General features: G+C 41.3%; 1 protein-coding gene across 1 annotated transcript in view; it reads left to right on the top strand.

Moving 5' to 3' along the window:
• CCDC30 (coiled-coil domain containing 30) overlaps positions 1–17,877 on the top strand; it is a 143,630-nt gene that overhangs the window by 66,594 nt on the left and 59,159 nt on the right. The window contains exon 8 of the mRNA XM_055255695.2: positions 6,794–6,956. Coding sequence (XP_055111670.2) covers positions 6,794–6,956 — 163 coding nt within the window. The remainder of the gene's footprint in view (positions 1–6,793; positions 6,957–17,877) is intronic.

The raw sequence follows: 17,877 nt of genomic DNA, 5'->3' as shown, positions 1-17,877 counted from the left end.
TTGGTAAAGCCATGGTTCTTCTCCTGTTACAATTCTTCAAAGAAATGCTTTAGGATCTTCATCCCACTTATGTAAAATTCCCATTGAAAGCTTTGCTCCTGTCTGTAGCTAATCTGAATGCAATAGTTTTGGCACCCATCAAGTGGAAAGTTTGCTAAACTTTGATTTCTCTGTCAGAATTGTGGTAAGCTGAATCAACTGAGATGTCTACGATATTGGCTTTTGTTTCTGCTGCTAATCATCAGTCTTCAATTAGGACACAAAAAAATTAATTTTTTCCTTGTAAATTGGTGTGGATGGTCTGCCACGGTGGGCCTCATCTTCAACATCATCTCATCCCTTCTTAAAATGACTTATCCATTAGTAAACTGCTGATTTCTTTGGGCTGTTGTCTCTTTAAACTTTTCATTAAAGCATCAATGACTTCAGCATTCTTCCACCTTAGTTTCACCATAAATTTGATGTTTGTTCTTGCTTAGTGTCCTTATCTCTAAAGTGGGAATTGTAATGCCAGTTCTATACATCTCTTTTTTTTTTTTTTTTTTTTTTTTTTTTTTTTTTTTTTTTTTTTTGAGACAGAGTCTCGCTCTGTCGCCTGGGCTGGAGTGCAGTGGCGCAATCTCGGCTCACTGCAACCTCCGCCTCCTGGGTTCACGCCATTCTCCTGCCTCAGCCTCCGAGTAGCTGGGACTACAGGCGCCCGCCACCGCGCCCGGCTAATTTTTTGTATTTTTTAGTAGAGACGGGGTTTCACCGTGGTCTCGATCTCGTGACCTCGTGATCCGCCCGCCTCGGCCTCCCAAAGTGCTGGGATTACAAGCGTGAGCCACCGCGCCCGGCCAGTTCTATACATCTCTTGTGAAGATTTGCTAAGAAGAAATATGTATGCACTGTTTAAAGTAAGTGTAGGAAAATAAAATACATAGGGAAATTCTTCTACCAAAAGGGGACTCTATAGTGTATATTGTTTCATAATCTGGAAGAAAGTAACCCTGATTTAAATAGTTAGATTGTAACCTACTTTTTCACTTAAAATATTGTGATCTGTTTATCTGACATTACACTTTTTCTAGAATATTATTTTAATGATATGTCACAATTTAATAAATCCTTTATTGTTGAACATTTAGATTTTTCCCAGTTTCTTCTATTTCAGTGACATAATATATATCCTGGCACATAATAAGCACTTCTACCAGGAAATAGAATCAGTAGGAATATATATTTAATAAAAGCCTTATTACAGGGACTTGGTCTTATGCAATTGTGGGAACTGGTTATGCAGTCTGTATGGCTGTCATCTTTGCATCTTATGCTAGAGCTTGAAGTCTGCAGGGCAAACAATCAGGAAATGAAGCTGAATGTAAAGTGGGAAAGCAACAAGGTGGAAACCATGAAGATGGACTGGAACCCATGTCAGTTCTTGCTGCCTCTAACCTTGATAAAGTGTAGGTATCCTACAGGAGAAACTGGCACCCTTCCTCAAGGAGCTAAATAGACATCTGGCCCAGGAGATGGAAAAGATGAAGGAGGATTCAAGGGAAGGTGGAGCAGTTGTAGGCCTGGCTGTTGTGTCATGCCAAGGTGAGCGGCAGATATCTAGCAGTGTTTATAAACTATAAAAGTGCCTGCTCCAACCTTCCACTTGGAAAAAATGTTTCAATTCTGTTCTCTAAATCTTACACAAATATTATCTCCTGTGGCCCACTATAACCAGAAACTTACACAGAAGGAATTCTGGGAAACTAGACAAATCAAAATGTTACAAAGCTACTGTATTAAAAATATATTTGTTAAACTATAGTTAATTTTATTTAATTTAAATTAGGCCTGGCACCAGTGGCTCACACCTGTAATCCCAGCACGTTAGGAGGCTGAGGCAGGCAAATCACTTGAGGTCAGGAGTTTGAGACCACCCTGGCCAACATAGTGAAATTTCATCTTTACTAAAAATACAAAAATTAGCCAAGCATGATGGCAGACACATGTTAACCCCGGCTACTTGGGAGGCTGAGGCAAGAAAATTGCTTAAACCCAGGAGGCGGAGGTTGCTGTGAGCCAAGATCGTGCCACTGCACTCCAACATGGGCAACAGAACAGGCTAAACAGGCGAGACTCCATCTCAAAAAAAAAAAAGCGTTGTTATTGTAATATTGGATGTTATTGTTGTTACTATTGTCGTCATTATCATCATAATCTTCTCAGTAAGATGAAAAAAGTTCATGTGGCCAGAACAAAATGTTTAGAGACAAGGAAAGTGGCAAGAAAATGAGGCTAGAAAGGTAAGCTAGACCTAGGTCATGTGGAATTTAACAGACCACAGTGAGTTTGAACCTGTTCATGAAGGTATTGGTCTGTGGTTTTCCTATCACATAATATCTGTATCTGGTTTTGGTATTAGGGTAATGTTTGTCTCAAAAAATTACTTAGGAAGTGTCCCCTCTCCTTCAATTTTTTTTGGAAGAGATTGCAGAGAATTGGTATCATTTCTTTCTTAAATGTTTGGTAGAATTCACCATGAAATCATCTGGGCCTAGTGCTTTATTTTTGGAAGGTAATTAATTATTGATTCAATTTCTTTAACAGATATAGGCCAACTTAGATTATCTATTTCTTCTTGTGTGAGCTTTCGTAGTTTGTGTCTTTCAAATCATCAGTCCATATAATGTAAGTTATCATGTTTGTAGGCAGAGTTGTTCATAACATTCCTTTATTATCCTTTTAATGTCCATGGAGTTAGTAGTGGTGGCCCCTCTTTCATTTTGATTTTTTTTAATGTTTTATTCATAAAATAGAGATGGGGCTTTGCTGTGTTGCCCAGGCTTGTCTCAAGTTCGTGCGTTCAAGTGATACTCCTGCCTCAGCCTCCCAAAGTTCTGGGATTATAGATGTGAGCCATTGTGCCTGGCCGCATTTTTTATGTTATTAATATTTGTCTTCTCTATTTATTAGTTAGCCTGGCTAGAGGTTTATCTATTTTATTCACCTTTTCAAAGAACGAACTTTTGGTTTCATTGATTTTTCTCTATTATTTTCTTGTTTTCAATCCCATTGACTAATACTCTCATTTTTACTATTTCTTTGCTTCTGCTTGCTTTAGGCTTATAATGTTCTTCTTTCTCTAGTTTCCTAAGGTGAAAGCTTAGATTACTGATTTTAAATTTTTCTTCCTTTATAATATATGCATGTAATACTACAAGTTTTCTGCTATGTTGTATCCTATACATTTTGTAAGTTGTATTTCATTTTCATTTAGTTCAAAATATTTTTAATTTATTGAGACCTCCTCTTTGACTCATGTATTATTTAGAAGCGTATTGTTTATCCCAAATATTTAGAATTTTCCATCTCTCTTTTTCTTATTGATTTATCGTTTCATAGTATCAGTTTAAACAGTTGCATGACATTCTGTTACACAGATATATCATACTTTATGTAATACTTATATCTTTTAGACTTTTTTGCTATTATAAAGCTATAATAAATATCTTTATACATAAGACTTTGCAACTGCAATGAAGTATGATGAAGTGTGGTAAGTGTTATACTAAAGAAGGTTTAGGTTGCCATGATAGTACATAACACAGATACCTATGGAGTGAGGGAGCTTAAGAAAGACTTCCTCAAAGAAAGTGATTTAAGTTGAGAATGAAGTGGTTGGTATCAAGAAGCTAAATAGAGAATAGTATGGAGGACGACTTTGAGGAAGTGAAAAAGTTCATTGGCTGAAAGAAAATGAGGTTAGGGACAGTGGTGAGAAAATGAGATGAGGAAGGTGAGGTAGGCCTAGCTCATGCAGAACCTTAGATTTTTTTGTTTGTTTGTTTGTTTAGAGTCAGGGATCTTGCTCTGTTGCCCAGGCTGGAATACAGTGGCACAATCATGACTCACTGCAGCCCTGAACTCCTGGGCTCAGGTGATCCTCCTGCCTCCACCTACTGAGTAGCTAGGACTATAGGCATGCCCAACATGCCCAGCTAATTAAAAAAAAATTTAGAGACAGGATCTCCCTATGTTGCTTAGGTTGTTTTAGAACTCTTGGCCTCAGGTGATCCTCCAGCCTCAGACTCCCAAAGTGTTAGGAGGTGTGAGCCATAGTGCCACAGATGCTCATGAGCCACGGTGCCCATTTCTTATGCAGAATCTATCAAGCCATGGTGAACAGTTTGGACTTTACCTTAAGAGTATGGGGTTCCTGAATCAAGGAAGAGAAAAAATATATATATAAATAAGAGTAATGGGGAGCCACTATAGGATTTTAAGCAGAGGAAGTTATATGATTAGTTTGCAATTTAGAAAGAACACTCTGACTACTAAAAGAGGCTCAGGCTACAGAGAATGCAGGGAGTCTTATCAGTACACCAATTTCTTGATTTTATTCATTGGCAGACCTGGTTTGTTAGTCTTTTATTTTTCAAACTCTATATCAATTAACTTCTCGCATATTCTTGAGTTGCTGTTTTAATGTTGACTTCCTACTTTGCTTTTTTCTTTTTGTAGAGATGGGTTCTCACTCTATTGCAGTGGTGCGATCACAGTTCATTGCAGCCTTGACCTCCCAGGCTCAAGCACTTCTCCCACCTCAGCCTCCCAAGTAGCTGGGACTACAGGCACATGCCACCATGCCTGTCTAATTTTTAAAAAATTTTTTATAGGGATGAGTTCTCACTATGTTGCCCAGGCTGCTCCTGAACTTTTGGGCTCAAGCAATCCTCCCACCTTGGCATCCCAAATTGCTGGGCTTATAGATGTGAGCCACCATGTCCAGCCAAATTCCTACTTTCCAATTCTAGTTTTCAGCTCTCAAATTTTACTGCCAATAACTCAAGTGTTTTTAGTTTCAGTGGATCAAAACTTCTCTTTTAGTTCCAAGGCTTATCTCTTAGTCTGGAAATTGAGCATGGAACCAAAAAGAAGTAGGCCATAATAGCAGGTATACAGTGAATTAGATGAAGCAGAGATGAAAGAGAGGATATTGCTGTAGAAGTAGATGTGAATGGTAGAAAATTAGCTATAGCAGTCCTTGGAGAGTCTGCACTTACATCCAAGAAACATAAGGAGAACTAGAGGTGGAGGGATGTGAGCCCATGTCTCAAATATAATCGTCCCCCAATAACCTGTTGATTTCTCAGAATACTGAAGTTAGATTAAGCAAACTTGTCTAATGTCAGTATTTTACTGCTCTAGCATGCAGGTGAGACTTTTGCCCACCAGTACTATTTCATTATCATCATCACAGTCTTCGAGATGAATCTTCTAAGTCTGGAGAACCTTGGTCTGAAATCCTCAGAAAACTCTTTCCACAAACTGTACTCTATTACTGAAATGCCAGGGGTTTGGTCTAGGTCCCATTGCTTAGTGCACAGAAAGCCAATTACTAAGACAATGAGTATTGTCAGGGAAGAAGGCTTTATTAGGGTGCCACAGTTGAGAAGAATGGGAGATCAGTCTCAAATCTATCTCCCTGACCAACTAAAATTTGGGGGGTTATAGCAGGGAAGGAATGTAAAACAGGAATTAGTGAGGGGTAAGGAACCAATCATGAGGAATGAGGCATCTCATTTTCTGGATGCTATGATCTGGTGAATTTTAGTGTCTTGCCTGAGAGTCAGTCTCCTGAAGGAGGAACTCAGATGTAAATTTCAAGTTTTAAGACTGGGAGGGTACATTTCTACATTTGTTCAAAAAACTGTAAATGTAATTTCTATGGGACAGTTGGTCTGGTTTCATAATGAGACTGAAAGAGCAAAGTGCTAATGGCCCTTGTAGGGGTGGAGGGAAAATTTCCCCTCCCCTTCTGAAGGTTTTCTGAAAAGTCAAGTGACAAAAGGCAGATTAATAGGAGAAAAAGCAAACACGATTTTATTAATGTGGGGTAGGGAAAATCAAGTGTGATGACCCGGCATCAGAGTGTGTTGCAGAAGCTTATATACCCGTTTCCAGGGGAGAGGGAGATGAGGAATGTAGACAATTCGAAGGGACAGTAACTCATTAGGGAGAGTGAAGGGACCCTGGCGACAAAAATTAATTCATAAATGATTCTCCTGGGAATTTGAATGAGTTTAAGAGATAGCTGTTGTCTTGTGAAAAGGACTGTGGAGGTATTGTTATATTCCTCAATCTTCTTTTCTGAAGATCCATAAATAATGCAATTTCAGGGAGGGGATGTGTATAATTGTTCTCCTTGGTAAGTCCGGTCTTCATGCAGATAAGAGAAAAGCCTCTTCTAGCATCTGCTGATCTCTAAGGGCCTTTCATTCAAAATATTTAGTATACCAGAGTACCATATTTGATGTAAAATTCTCTGAGTTCCTTTACCCTCTTTTGGAAAATGGTAAATTTTCTCATAAAATGCAGGCTTATTTATGATTCATTTATAGCAGTGTTAATGTGTGCTTATTATTATCAATAGTGCTTGTAACTAACATTACCTTGAACCCGGAAGATGAAGGGCTCAACTCATAAAGCAGTAAGGAAGAAAGAATATGGGATTCAGGATTCGAGCCCTACCTCCACCTTGTCTTAACTGTTCTCTCTACCACAACTTCCTCATCTCTGAAATAAGGACAACTACTTTTTCCTCATAGAGTCATTTTAATGAGTGAGTGAGAGAACTAATGAAAGCTTCTATCACAAAAGAGGTTCCCTGTGTTGGTCCCTTTAGCTTATAGACACATACCCTATTTCAATGAACCAAAAAAAAAAAAAAATCCCTTGTGATGCCATAAAAATTTTAGGTCTGAATTTCATTTGCAATTCATAGTGTGATTTAATGTACATTCATTGCCCTCAGGAAACTTCTATATCAGAACGTAGATGAGTTACACAGGCAAGTGAGAACCTTACAAGATAAAGAAAATCTACTGGAAATGACCTGTTCTCAGCAACAATCCAGAATTCAGCAACAAGAGGCCCTACTTAAACAACTGGAAAATGAAAACAGAAAATATGATGAGGTAAGAAAGTAAATAGACATGCTTCTCAGTTTTCCTATTCCCATTAGTAACAGCTAATTATTATTGAGTGCCTAGCACTTTACTAAACTTAATTGTTTAGTCAGGGTTCAGTCAGGAAAGTAGAATCTACTCTAGGTATTTAAAACAAGAAGAGATTTAACACAGGGAATAAGAGCTTACAAAACAGTTGGAAGGACCAGGGGAGAGTAGAGTCAAAAAGGACTGCTGCTAGCTTTCAATAAATCCAGAAGTTCAGAAATTACAGAGAAGCCACCTCCTGCAGCGTCAAAGTGGAGAATTTGCAGGAACTCTCCTGAAGCTCCTACAAATGTCTCATCTGTTGTCTGTCCTTTTATCCATCTGCTAGTGCTAGAGAACTGTTGGGGGGAAAGACAAACAAACCTGTTTCTTCTTTCTATACTCGTACCACTCTCAATACTTCACTTCTGATATAGTTTGGATGATTCTCCTCTCCAAATCTCATGCTGAAATGTAATCCCCATCATTGGAGGTGGGGCTTAGCGGGAGGTGGTTTGGTCATGGGGATGGGTCCCTCATAAATGGCTTGATGCTGTCCTCACGATAATGAGTTTTTGCGAGATCTAGATGTTTAAAAGTGTGTGGTACCTCTCCGCTCTCTCTTGCTCCCACTCTCACCGTGTGACTTGCCTGCTCCCATTTCACCTACGCCATGATTGTTAGCTTCCTGAGGCCCTCACCAGAAGCTGAGCAGATGCTGATACCATGCTTCCTGTATAGTCTGCATATCTGTAAGCCAATTAAACTTCTTTTCTTTATAAATTACCCAGTCTCAGGTATTTCTTTATAGCAGTGCAAGAACGCTTGACACAGAAAATTGGTACCAAGAAGTGGAGCATTGCTAAAAAAGATACCTGAAAATGTGGAAGCAACTTTGGAACTGGGTAACAGGCAGAGATTGGAAGAGTCTGGAGGGCTCAGAAGAAGACAGGAGGACCAGGAGCAGTGGCTCACAACTGTAATCCCAGCGCTTGAGAGGCTGAGGTAGGAGGATTGCTTGAGGCCAGGAGTTCGAGACCAGCCTGGGCAACATAATGAGACCTTGTCTCAACAAAAAAATAAAAAATTAGCCAGACATGGTGGCATGGACCTGTAGTACTAGCTACTCAGGAGGCTGAGGTGGGAAGTCACTTGAGCTGGGAGATCAGGGTTGCAATGAGCCATGATCATGCCATTACACTACAGCCTAGATGACACAGCAAGACACTGTCTAAAAAAAAAAAAAAAAAAAAAAAAGAGGATGAAAGTTTGTAACTTCTTAGAGACTGGTTAAATTGTTGTGACCAAAATACTGATAGAAATATGGACAGTGAAGTCCAGCCTAGTGAGGTCTCAGATGGAAATGAGGAAGTTACTGGGAACTGGAATAAATGTCACTCATGTTACACCCTAGCAAAGAACTCCTGCATTGTGTTCATGTACCAAGGATCTGTGGAAGTTTAAACTTAAGAGTGGTGATTTAGGGTCTCTGGCAGAAGAAATTTCTAAGCAGCAAAGCATTCAAGATGTGGCCTGACTCCTTGTAACAACCTATGATCAGATATGGGAGCAAAGGAATGACTTAAAGTTGGAACTTATATTCAAAAGGGAAGCAGAGCATAAAAATTCAGCAAATTTGCAGCCTGGCCATGTGGCAGAGAAAGAATCCCAGCAGAGTATGAAGCAACTACTTGCTAGAGAAACTAGCATGACTAAATGGGAGCCAAGTGCTAATATCCAAGACAATGGGAAAAAGGCCTCAAAGGCAATCTCAGAGAACTTGGAGACAGCCCCTACCATCACAGGCCCACAGACGTAGGAGGAAAGAATGGTTTAGGGGGCCAGGCACTGGGTACCACTGCCCTGCTCAGCCTCAGGACACTGCTCCCTGCATCCCAGCTACTACAGCTCCAGCTGTGGCTCAGAGGACCCCAGATATAGCTCAGGCTGCCTGTCCAGAGGATGCAAGCCATAAGCCTTGGTGGCTTCTATGTGGTATTAAACCTGCAGGCACATAGAATGCAAGAGTAAAGGAGGTTTGGCAGCTCCCACATAGATTTCAGATGATGTGGGGGAAAGCCTGGTGCCCAGGCAGAACTCTGCCACAGGGGCAGAGCCCTCACAGAGAAGTTCTAACAGGGCAATGCTGAGGGGAAATGTGGGGTTGGGGTCCTCACACAGGGTCCCCACTGGGGCACTGCCTAGTGGAGCTATAAGAAGTGGGCCACTGCCCTCCAGACTCCAGAATGGTAGATCCACAGGCAGCTTGCATCCTGTACCTGGGAAAGCCTCAGACACCCAACTCCAACCAGTGAGATCAGCCACGGGGGCTGCGGCCTGCAAAGCCACAGGAGAAGAGCTACCCAGGGCCTTGGGAGCCTACCCATTGCACCATTGTGCCCTGGATGTGGGACATGGAGTCAAGGGAGAGTATTTTGGAGCTTTAAGATTTAATGATTGCCCTCCTGAGATTTAGACTTGCATGGGGCCTATTGACTCTTTTGGCTAATTTCTCCCTTTTGGAATTGTGATGTTTACCTAATGCCTGTACTACCACTGTATCTTGGGAGTAAATGACTTATTTTGATTTTTACAGGCTCATAAGTGGAAGGAGATAAGTCTCAGAAGAGACTTAGGACTTTGGACTTGATGCTGGAATGAGTTAAGACTTTTGGGGACTATTGGTAGGGAATGATTGTATCTTGTAGTGTGAGAAAGACATGCAATTTGAGGGGTCATGGGTGGAATGATACAGTTTGGTTCTTTATCCCCTCCAAATCTCATCTTGAAATGTAATCCCCGTTGTTGGAGGTTGGGTCTGAGGCAAGATGTTTGGGTCATTGGAGTGCATCCCTCTTGAATGGCTTGGTGCTGTCCTCATGATAGTGAGTGTGCTCTTCATGAGATCTGGTTTTTTAAAAGTATGTAGCCAGGCATGGTAGCTCATGCCTGTAATCCCAGCAGTGTGGGAGGCCAAGGCGTTTGAGCTTGACCTTGAACTTGCGCTCATGAGTTTGAGACCAGCCTTGGCAACCTGGAGAAATCCATCTGTACAAAAAAATACAAAAATTAGTTGGGTGTGGTGGCATGCACCTGTAGTCTCAGCTGTTCAGGAGGCTGAGGTGGGGAAGATGGCTTGAACCTGGGAGGCAGAATTTGCAGTGAGCTGAAATCACACCATTGCACTCTAGCCTGGACAACAGAGCCAGACCCTGTCTCAAAAAATAAATAAATAAAATTTAAAATATAAATAAAGCATGTGACACCTCTCCCCATTCTCTTGCTCCTCTCACCATATGACATGTCTGCTCCCACTTCACCTACCATCATGATTGTGAGCTTCCTGAGGCCCTCACCAGAAGCTGAGAAGATGCTGGCACCATGCTTTCTGTATAGCCTGCAGAACCATGAGCCAATTAAACTTCTTTTCTCTATAAATTACCGAATCTCAGGTATTCCTTTATAGCAATGCAAAAATGGCCAGATACAACTTCTGACACCAGTTATGTGAGTTTTTCCCTATACTAAGCAATTCTCCAATTCTTTGTGGACACCAACTGGATGTACAAAAATGTAAGTCAATCTGACACTATCTACCTGAAGATAGCATCAGATCCCATGAGTTAAGGTCTCAGTCCCACAATACTGCCCCCATTCGAGATGCCAATTGCAAGTCCAGGTTCTTGCTTATGCTTCTGACCAACCAGCTATAAATCAGAGGTCCCCACAGCCCTCTCCTTGGGTTTGATCTTTTGCTAGGATGGCTCACAGAATTCAGGAAAACAGTTTGCTTACTAGATTACTCGCTGATTGTGAAAGGATACAACTCAGGAACAGCCAGATGGAAGAGATGCATAGGGCAAGGCATGTGGAAAGGGATGTGGAGCTTCCATGACCTCTGATCACACCACCCTCCCAGGACCTCCACATATTCAGCAACCTACAAGCTCCCTAAACCCTGTCCTTTTGGGGGTTTATGAAGGCTTCATTATGTAGGCATGATTGGTTAAATCATTAACTGTTAGTGATTAACTCAACTTTTAGTCCCTCTCCCTTCCTGGGAAGTCTGGGTGAGGCTGAAAGTTCCAACCCTCTAATCATATAGTGGTACCCCTGGCAACCTGCCCACATCCTGAGGCTACCCAGGAGTCTCCCCATCCCTCTGCCATCAGTGTTCTCATTAGTTTACAAAAAGACACTTACCACTTCAGAGATTCCAAGAGTTTTAGGAGCAGTGCGCCAGGAAATAGGACAAAGATCAAAATATACATGTATTATACCACAGTAACTCAAGAAAAATTACTTTTCCTTCCCTTATGCTTTCCAAATTGTGTGCAAGTTCCTCTCATCTGCAGAAACTACACTTGATCCCTGCTAGCAGGGGAGTCTGGAAAATGCAGTTTTCAGGCTTCCAAGCTCATGGCTCAGGGGAAAGCTTAGAAGAGTGGGGTCATGCTGAGTTCTAGCACAGTCCACTTTGGACACTCAGCATCCATACAAATGCTTTTAACTTGTGGCTTAACTTCTAAACTACAAGAAGAATATCATGCTTCCACTTAATATGATGCACTATAATTCATATAAATAAAGACACACTGTCTCCATAAAAATAAAGAATACTCGAAGTCCAATCAGTATCTATGATTATTTTGGGATGATGTTCATTTTACTTCAGTCTCAGTCCACATGCGTGGATATACTATAACATTAAAACTTAATTATAGGCCAGGTGTGGTGGCTCACGACTGTAATCTCAACGATTTAGGAGGCTGAGGTGGGAGGACTGCTTGAGCTCAGGAGTTTGAGACCAGCCTAGGCAACATAGCAATACCCTGTCTCTACCAAAAATAATTTGTTTTAATTAGCTGGGCCTGATGGTGTGCACCTGTAGCTCTAGCTGCTTGGGAGGCTGAGGTGGGAGGATTGCTTGAGCCCAGGAGGTCAAAGCTTCAGTGAGCTATGTTTGTGTCACTGCACTGCAGCCTGGGTGACAGAGTGAGACCTCAAGTGAAAAAAGAAAAAGCTTAATTAGAAGCCAGGAACTTATAATTAAGCAAGTGCCTATAGTACTAGCTTCTTAGAAGCCCGAGGCAGAAGGTTTGCTTGTGGCCAGAAGTTCAAGGCTCGGTATGCTATGATTGCATCTGTGAATAGCCCCTGTATTCCAGCCTGGGCAACATAGCAAGACCTCATTTCTTAAATTAAAACATCATGGTCTTCTGCTCTGAATAAATAAAAAAGAAATGAAAAATTTAAAAATTAAAACAAAAAATTATAAAGTTAACTACCAGTAACACAATAGCATGCATTTTGCTAATGGGTATTGGCATAAGAAGCCACTCCCAATTTCATCTCTTGGTCCCTTTTCATGTATTCTGGCTAGGGGAGAAATAATATCATATATCAATCACAGTTAAAAGTTTATACATCATCTCGTAAGACAGCACCTCAAACCTATGAAGTGTTGTCACCTGGCCAGCATCATAGCTAAGTCTTCCATAGGTAATTTCACTGTCTTTTTTTTTTCAGATTGGTTTTTCTGCATGATAGGATATACAGTAGAACCAATGAATCATATGATTATATGAGCCAGTTTCACTTTTCTTACTATAAAATGATTTTCTTAGTCAGAAGCAATATTTTGGGTTTTTTTTTATTACTGCAAGTCTAGATCCGAGTTATATATCATGACGAGAAATAAGGAATTTGGTAAGTCCACAGATGGTGGTCCTGGCAAAAGCATTATGGACAGAAAAAGCAAATCCAGGCCGGGCGTGGTGTCTCACGCCTGCCATCCCAGCACTTTGGAAGCCCAAGGCGGGCAGATCACTTGAGGTCAGGAATTCGAGACCAGCTGGCCAACATGGCGAAATCCCCTCTCTACTAAAAATACAAAAATTAGCCGGGTGTGGTGGCGCATGCCTGTAATTCCAGCTACTCGGGAGGCTGAGGCAGGAGAATCACTTGAGCCCAGGAGGCGAAGGTTGCAGTGAGTTGAGATTGCGCCACTGCATTCCAGCGGCGACAGAGCAAGACTCTGTCTCAAAAAGAGAAAAAAGAAAAAGAAAAACAAAAGAAAAAGCAAATCCATATCTATAATGTGTCTAGTCCACTGAGAGCAAATTGTCATTCTATCCACGATACTGATGATAGAAAGGTAATGAACCTGCTATCAAGTTGCTTGCTGGTTCTCCCAGGAGATGGTGCCATATTACTTGCTCAGCATTTATATTGGGATCTTGGCATTTGGCAAATTAAGTGGATTAGCCTCAGTGACTCCCTGAAAAATATATATTCCTGCTATCATGCACCTTGTCCATGAGCCCACTAAGCAGGCAAATTGGTGCTAGAAAGAGGCTAAATGACACGTACAGAAAGCATTATTTGTTCCATCTGATTATTGAGAGACGCCTCTGGTGCAAATGCAAAAACATGTGAAACAGACTTCTAGGTTCAGATCCAGCATGTAAGAAGCCTGGAAGTTGTCACTGTATCCTGATAACAAGTGAAATGCCAAACGAACTGAAAAATCAGAACATTTCCCTGGATGCTTCAGAGAAGAGAGGTCACAGTCCAAACTGCTACCCCGAAAATTAGAGATACCTATAGACAAATATAGACAATCACAACTTACTGGAGCAAAACCTTCATGAGGACCAGTGCCCAGGTATGGAAACCTGAACTGTAAATGATGAATTGCTGGAGGCTCAGCGTATCAAGTCTGAGAGAGAGAAACTCCAGAGGGACCCAGTCAATAGGGGACTTAGAGACATTTGTGAGTTTTACCTCCTGTAGCATACCAGGTTCTTACAGTGAATATCAGAAAAATCCCCTTTTGCTTCCAGCAGGGGGAGAAAAAGGGAACATTTGAAACTTCCTAACAGGGTCTGCCGGCAGGAGAAACTATTTAACCAGAGCCTAAGCTGCTGGGGTTTTGTCAGAGGCTAACAGACCTAGCGGAATAGAAATATCCAACTCCAGCCAACTCTAGCCATCTTGTCCCACAAAAGGGAGGTGGGTGGAGAAAAAAAAACAAGCACGTGTGAAGCTCACAGTCCAGGGGCACAGGCTTACTAAAAGACTGTACCTAATCATAGAGCTATAGAATGCCATCCATCCACCCCAACACTTCACCACCACATCACTAACGGCCCATTTAACAGCAGTTTCCTCTACCCAATGCATCATGTTTCGCTATCAAGAAAAAATTACAAGACACACTAAAAGGAAAAAAAAAAAAAAAAAAAAAAACAATTTGAACAGACAGAGCAAGCATTAGAACCAGGCTCAGACACAGCAGGAATATTGAAATTATCAGACCAGAAATTTAAAATAACTATGATTAATGTGCTAAGGGCTCTAACGAATAAACTAGACCACATGCAAGAAGAGATGGGCAATGCAAGCAGAGAGAGGGAAATCCTAAGAAAGAACCACATAGAAATTCCGTTACAGCATTTTTGATTTTTAAGTCAAGATCAAAAACACTGTAACAGAAATGAATACCTTGATGGGCTTATTAATAGACGGCATACAACTGAGGAAAGGGCCTCTGTCCTTGAGGACATCTGAATAGAAATCTGTAAAACTGAAAAGCAAACAAAAAAATACTAAAAAAAACAAACAAAAACAACAGAATATCTAAGATCTGTGGGATAAATGTAAGGGGTATGATAGATACATATAGATACATATGGGAAATAACCAAAGGAGAAGAAATAGAGAAAGGAACAGAAGATATATTTGAAATAATAATCATGATTGAGAATTTCCTGAGATTAATGACAGGCACCAAACCAGAGATCCAGGAGTTCAGAGAACATCAAGCAGGATAAATGCCCAAAAAACTACATCTAGGCATAAAATTTTCAAATGACAGAAAATCAAAGAGAAAGAAAAATCCTGAAAGAGGAAAAAATAAACAACCTTACTCAGAGAGGAACAAAGATAAGAATTACTTCCAGCTGTTCTTCAGAAACCATACAAGCAAGAGAAGAGTGGAGTGAAATATTTAAAGTGTTGAGGCCGGGCACAGTGGTTCACACCTGTAATCCCAGCACTTTGAGAAGCCAAGGCAGAAAGATCACTTCAGATCAGCCTGGGCAACACGGTGAAACCCCATCCCTACAAAAACAAAGTTTTTTAATTAGCTGGGTATGGTGGTGCACACCTGTGGTCCCAGCTGAGTGGCCCTAGAGTTTATAATATACAACTAACCCAAGTCCACTTTCAAATAACACTATACCACTTCAGGAGGCTGAGGGAGGAGGATCGCGTGAGCCCAGGAGGTCTAGGCGGCAGTGAGTTGTGATCATGCCACTGCATTCCAGCCTAGGGGACAAAGCAAGAATCTGCCTTAAAAAAAAAAAGGCCAGGCACAGTGGCTCACACCTGTAATTCCAGCACTTTGGGAGGCTGAGGCGGGAGGATCACTTAAGGCCAGGAGTTCAAGACCAGCCTGAGCAACATAGCGAGACTCCAATCTCTACAAAAAATGGAAAAAAAAAAAAGAAAAAAAAAAAAAACCTTAGCCAGGTGTGGTGGAGCACCACCTGCAGTCCCAGCTACTTGGGAGGCTGAGGTGGGAGGATCGCTTCAGCCCAGGAGTTCAAGGCTGCAGTAACCATGATTGCGCCACTGCATTCTGGCCTGTGAAATAAATAAATACATAAATAGTAAAGTATTGAGAGAAAAAGTTACCAACCTAGAATTCTGTACCTTGCAAAATTATCCTTCAAAAGTGAGGGAAGCTGGGCGTGGTGGCTCATTCCTGTAATCCCAGCACTTTGGGAGGCCAAGGCAGGAGGATCTCTTGAGCCAAGGAGTTCAAGATTAGTCTGGGCAATATAGTGATAACCTTATCTCTACAAAAAATATATATATTAGCTGGGTGTGGTGGCATGCATCTCTAATTCCAGCTACTGGGGGTGGGGGTGGGGGTGGGAGACTGGGAGTGGGTTGAGGTGGAAGGATTTTTTGAGCCCAGGAGGTTGAGGCTGCAATGAGCTGATACAGTAAGAAAGGAGGGACAATGAAATTACATAAAATGCTCTATTAAAATTACAAAAGGCAGAAAAAGCATGGAAGACAAAAGTAACAACAAAGAACAAGAACAACTAATAGAAAACAGTAATAAATATGGTAGATATAAATCAAATTATGTTAATAATCACTTTAGACATCAATGGTTTAAATGCAGCAATTAAAAGAGAATGTCCAATTTGGTCATGCCACTGCACTTCAGCCAGGGTGACAGAGTGAGACCCTGTCTCAAAAAAAAAAAGTAAAGGTGAGGGCCAGATGTGGTGGCTCACACCTGTAATCCCAGTACTTTGGGAGGCCAAGACGGGAGGATTGCTTGAGACCAGTAGTTTGAGACCAACCTGGGCAACGTAGTGAGACTCTGTCTCAACAACAACAACAAAAATTGTTTCTAAGTGAAGGAGAAATACTTTCTCAGAGAAAAAAAATTAAGGGAATCTGTTACCTTGCAAGAAATGTTAAAAGAAGTTCTTTGGAAAGAAGGGAAACAAAATATAGATCAGAAACCAGGATCTACATAAGGAAGGAAAAACATTGGAGAAGAAATTAGTGAAGGTAAAGTAAAAACTTTCATTTTTAAATTTTAGTTGATCTAAGAGATAAGTTGTTCAGCATAATAGCAACAATGTATTTGATTATGTGTGTCATATATAACTGTGTGTATAAATATATATACACACACATACATACACTTAGATATGCTTATGTGTAAGTGAAATTAATGACAACAATGATATAAGGGACAAGAAGGAAGAATTAGGATTATCTTCTTATTATAAGGTACTCACACTACCTGTGAAGTGGTATAGTGTTATTTGAAAGTGGACTTGGGTTAGTTGTATATTATAAACTCTAGGGCCACTAGAAAAAATAGAAAGAAGTACAACTGATACCCTAAGAAAGGAGAGACAATGGAATCATATAAAATGCTCAATTAAAATGACAAAAGGCATAAAAAGCATGGAAGACAAAAATAGCAACAAAGAACAACTAATAGAAAACAGTAATAAATATGGTAGATATCAATCCAATTATATTAATAATCACTTTAGACATCAATGATTTAAATGCACCAATTAAAAGAGAACATCCAAATTGGTCAAAGTTGAACAAAACCCAACTGTGTGTTGTCTACAAGAAGCCCACTTTAAATATAAAGACACATGTAAATTAAAAGTAAATGGGCTTCCTTCCTTCCTTCCTTTTCTTTCTTTTTTTTCTTTCTTTCTCTCTTTCTTTCTCTTTCTCTCTTTCTTTCTCTCTCTCTTTCTCTTTCTCTCTTTCCTTTTGACGGTCTCCCTCTGTTGCCCAGGCTGGAGTGCAGCGGCATAATCTCGGCTCACTGCGACCTCCCTGCCTCAGGCTCCAGTGATTCTCCTGCCTCGGCCTGCCGAATACCTGGGATTGCAGGCACACACCACCACGCCTGGCTGGTTTTTGTATTTTTGGTGGAGACGGGGTTTTGCCGTGTTGGCCAGGCTGGTCTCCAACTCCTGACCTCCAGTGATCTGCCTGCCTCGGCCTCCCGAAGTGCTGGGATTACAGACAGAGTCTCGCTCACTCAATGCTCAAAGTTGCCCAGGCTGGAGTGTAGTGGCATGATCTCGGCTCGCTACAACCTCCACCTCCCAGCCGCCTGCCTTGGCCTCCCAAAGTGCTAAGATTACAGCCTCTGCCCGGCCTCCACCCCGTCTAGGAAGTGAGGAGTGTCTCTGCCTGGCCGCCCATCGTCTGGGATACGAGGAGCTCCTCTGCCCGGCCGCCCCATCTGGGAAGTGAGGAGCGCCTCTGCCCGGCCGCCCCGTCTGGGACGTGAGGAGCGTCTCTGCCTGACCACTGTGCAACCTTCCAAGTGTGAGGT

Source organism: Symphalangus syndactylus, chromosome 12 (assembly GCF_028878055.3).
Source record: "Symphalangus syndactylus isolate Jambi chromosome 12, NHGRI_mSymSyn1-v2.1_pri, whole genome shotgun sequence".
Classification (NCBI taxonomy): Eukaryota; Metazoa; Chordata; class Mammalia; order Primates; family Hylobatidae; genus Symphalangus; species Symphalangus syndactylus.
This window is presented reverse-complemented; position numbering and strand designations above follow the sequence as displayed.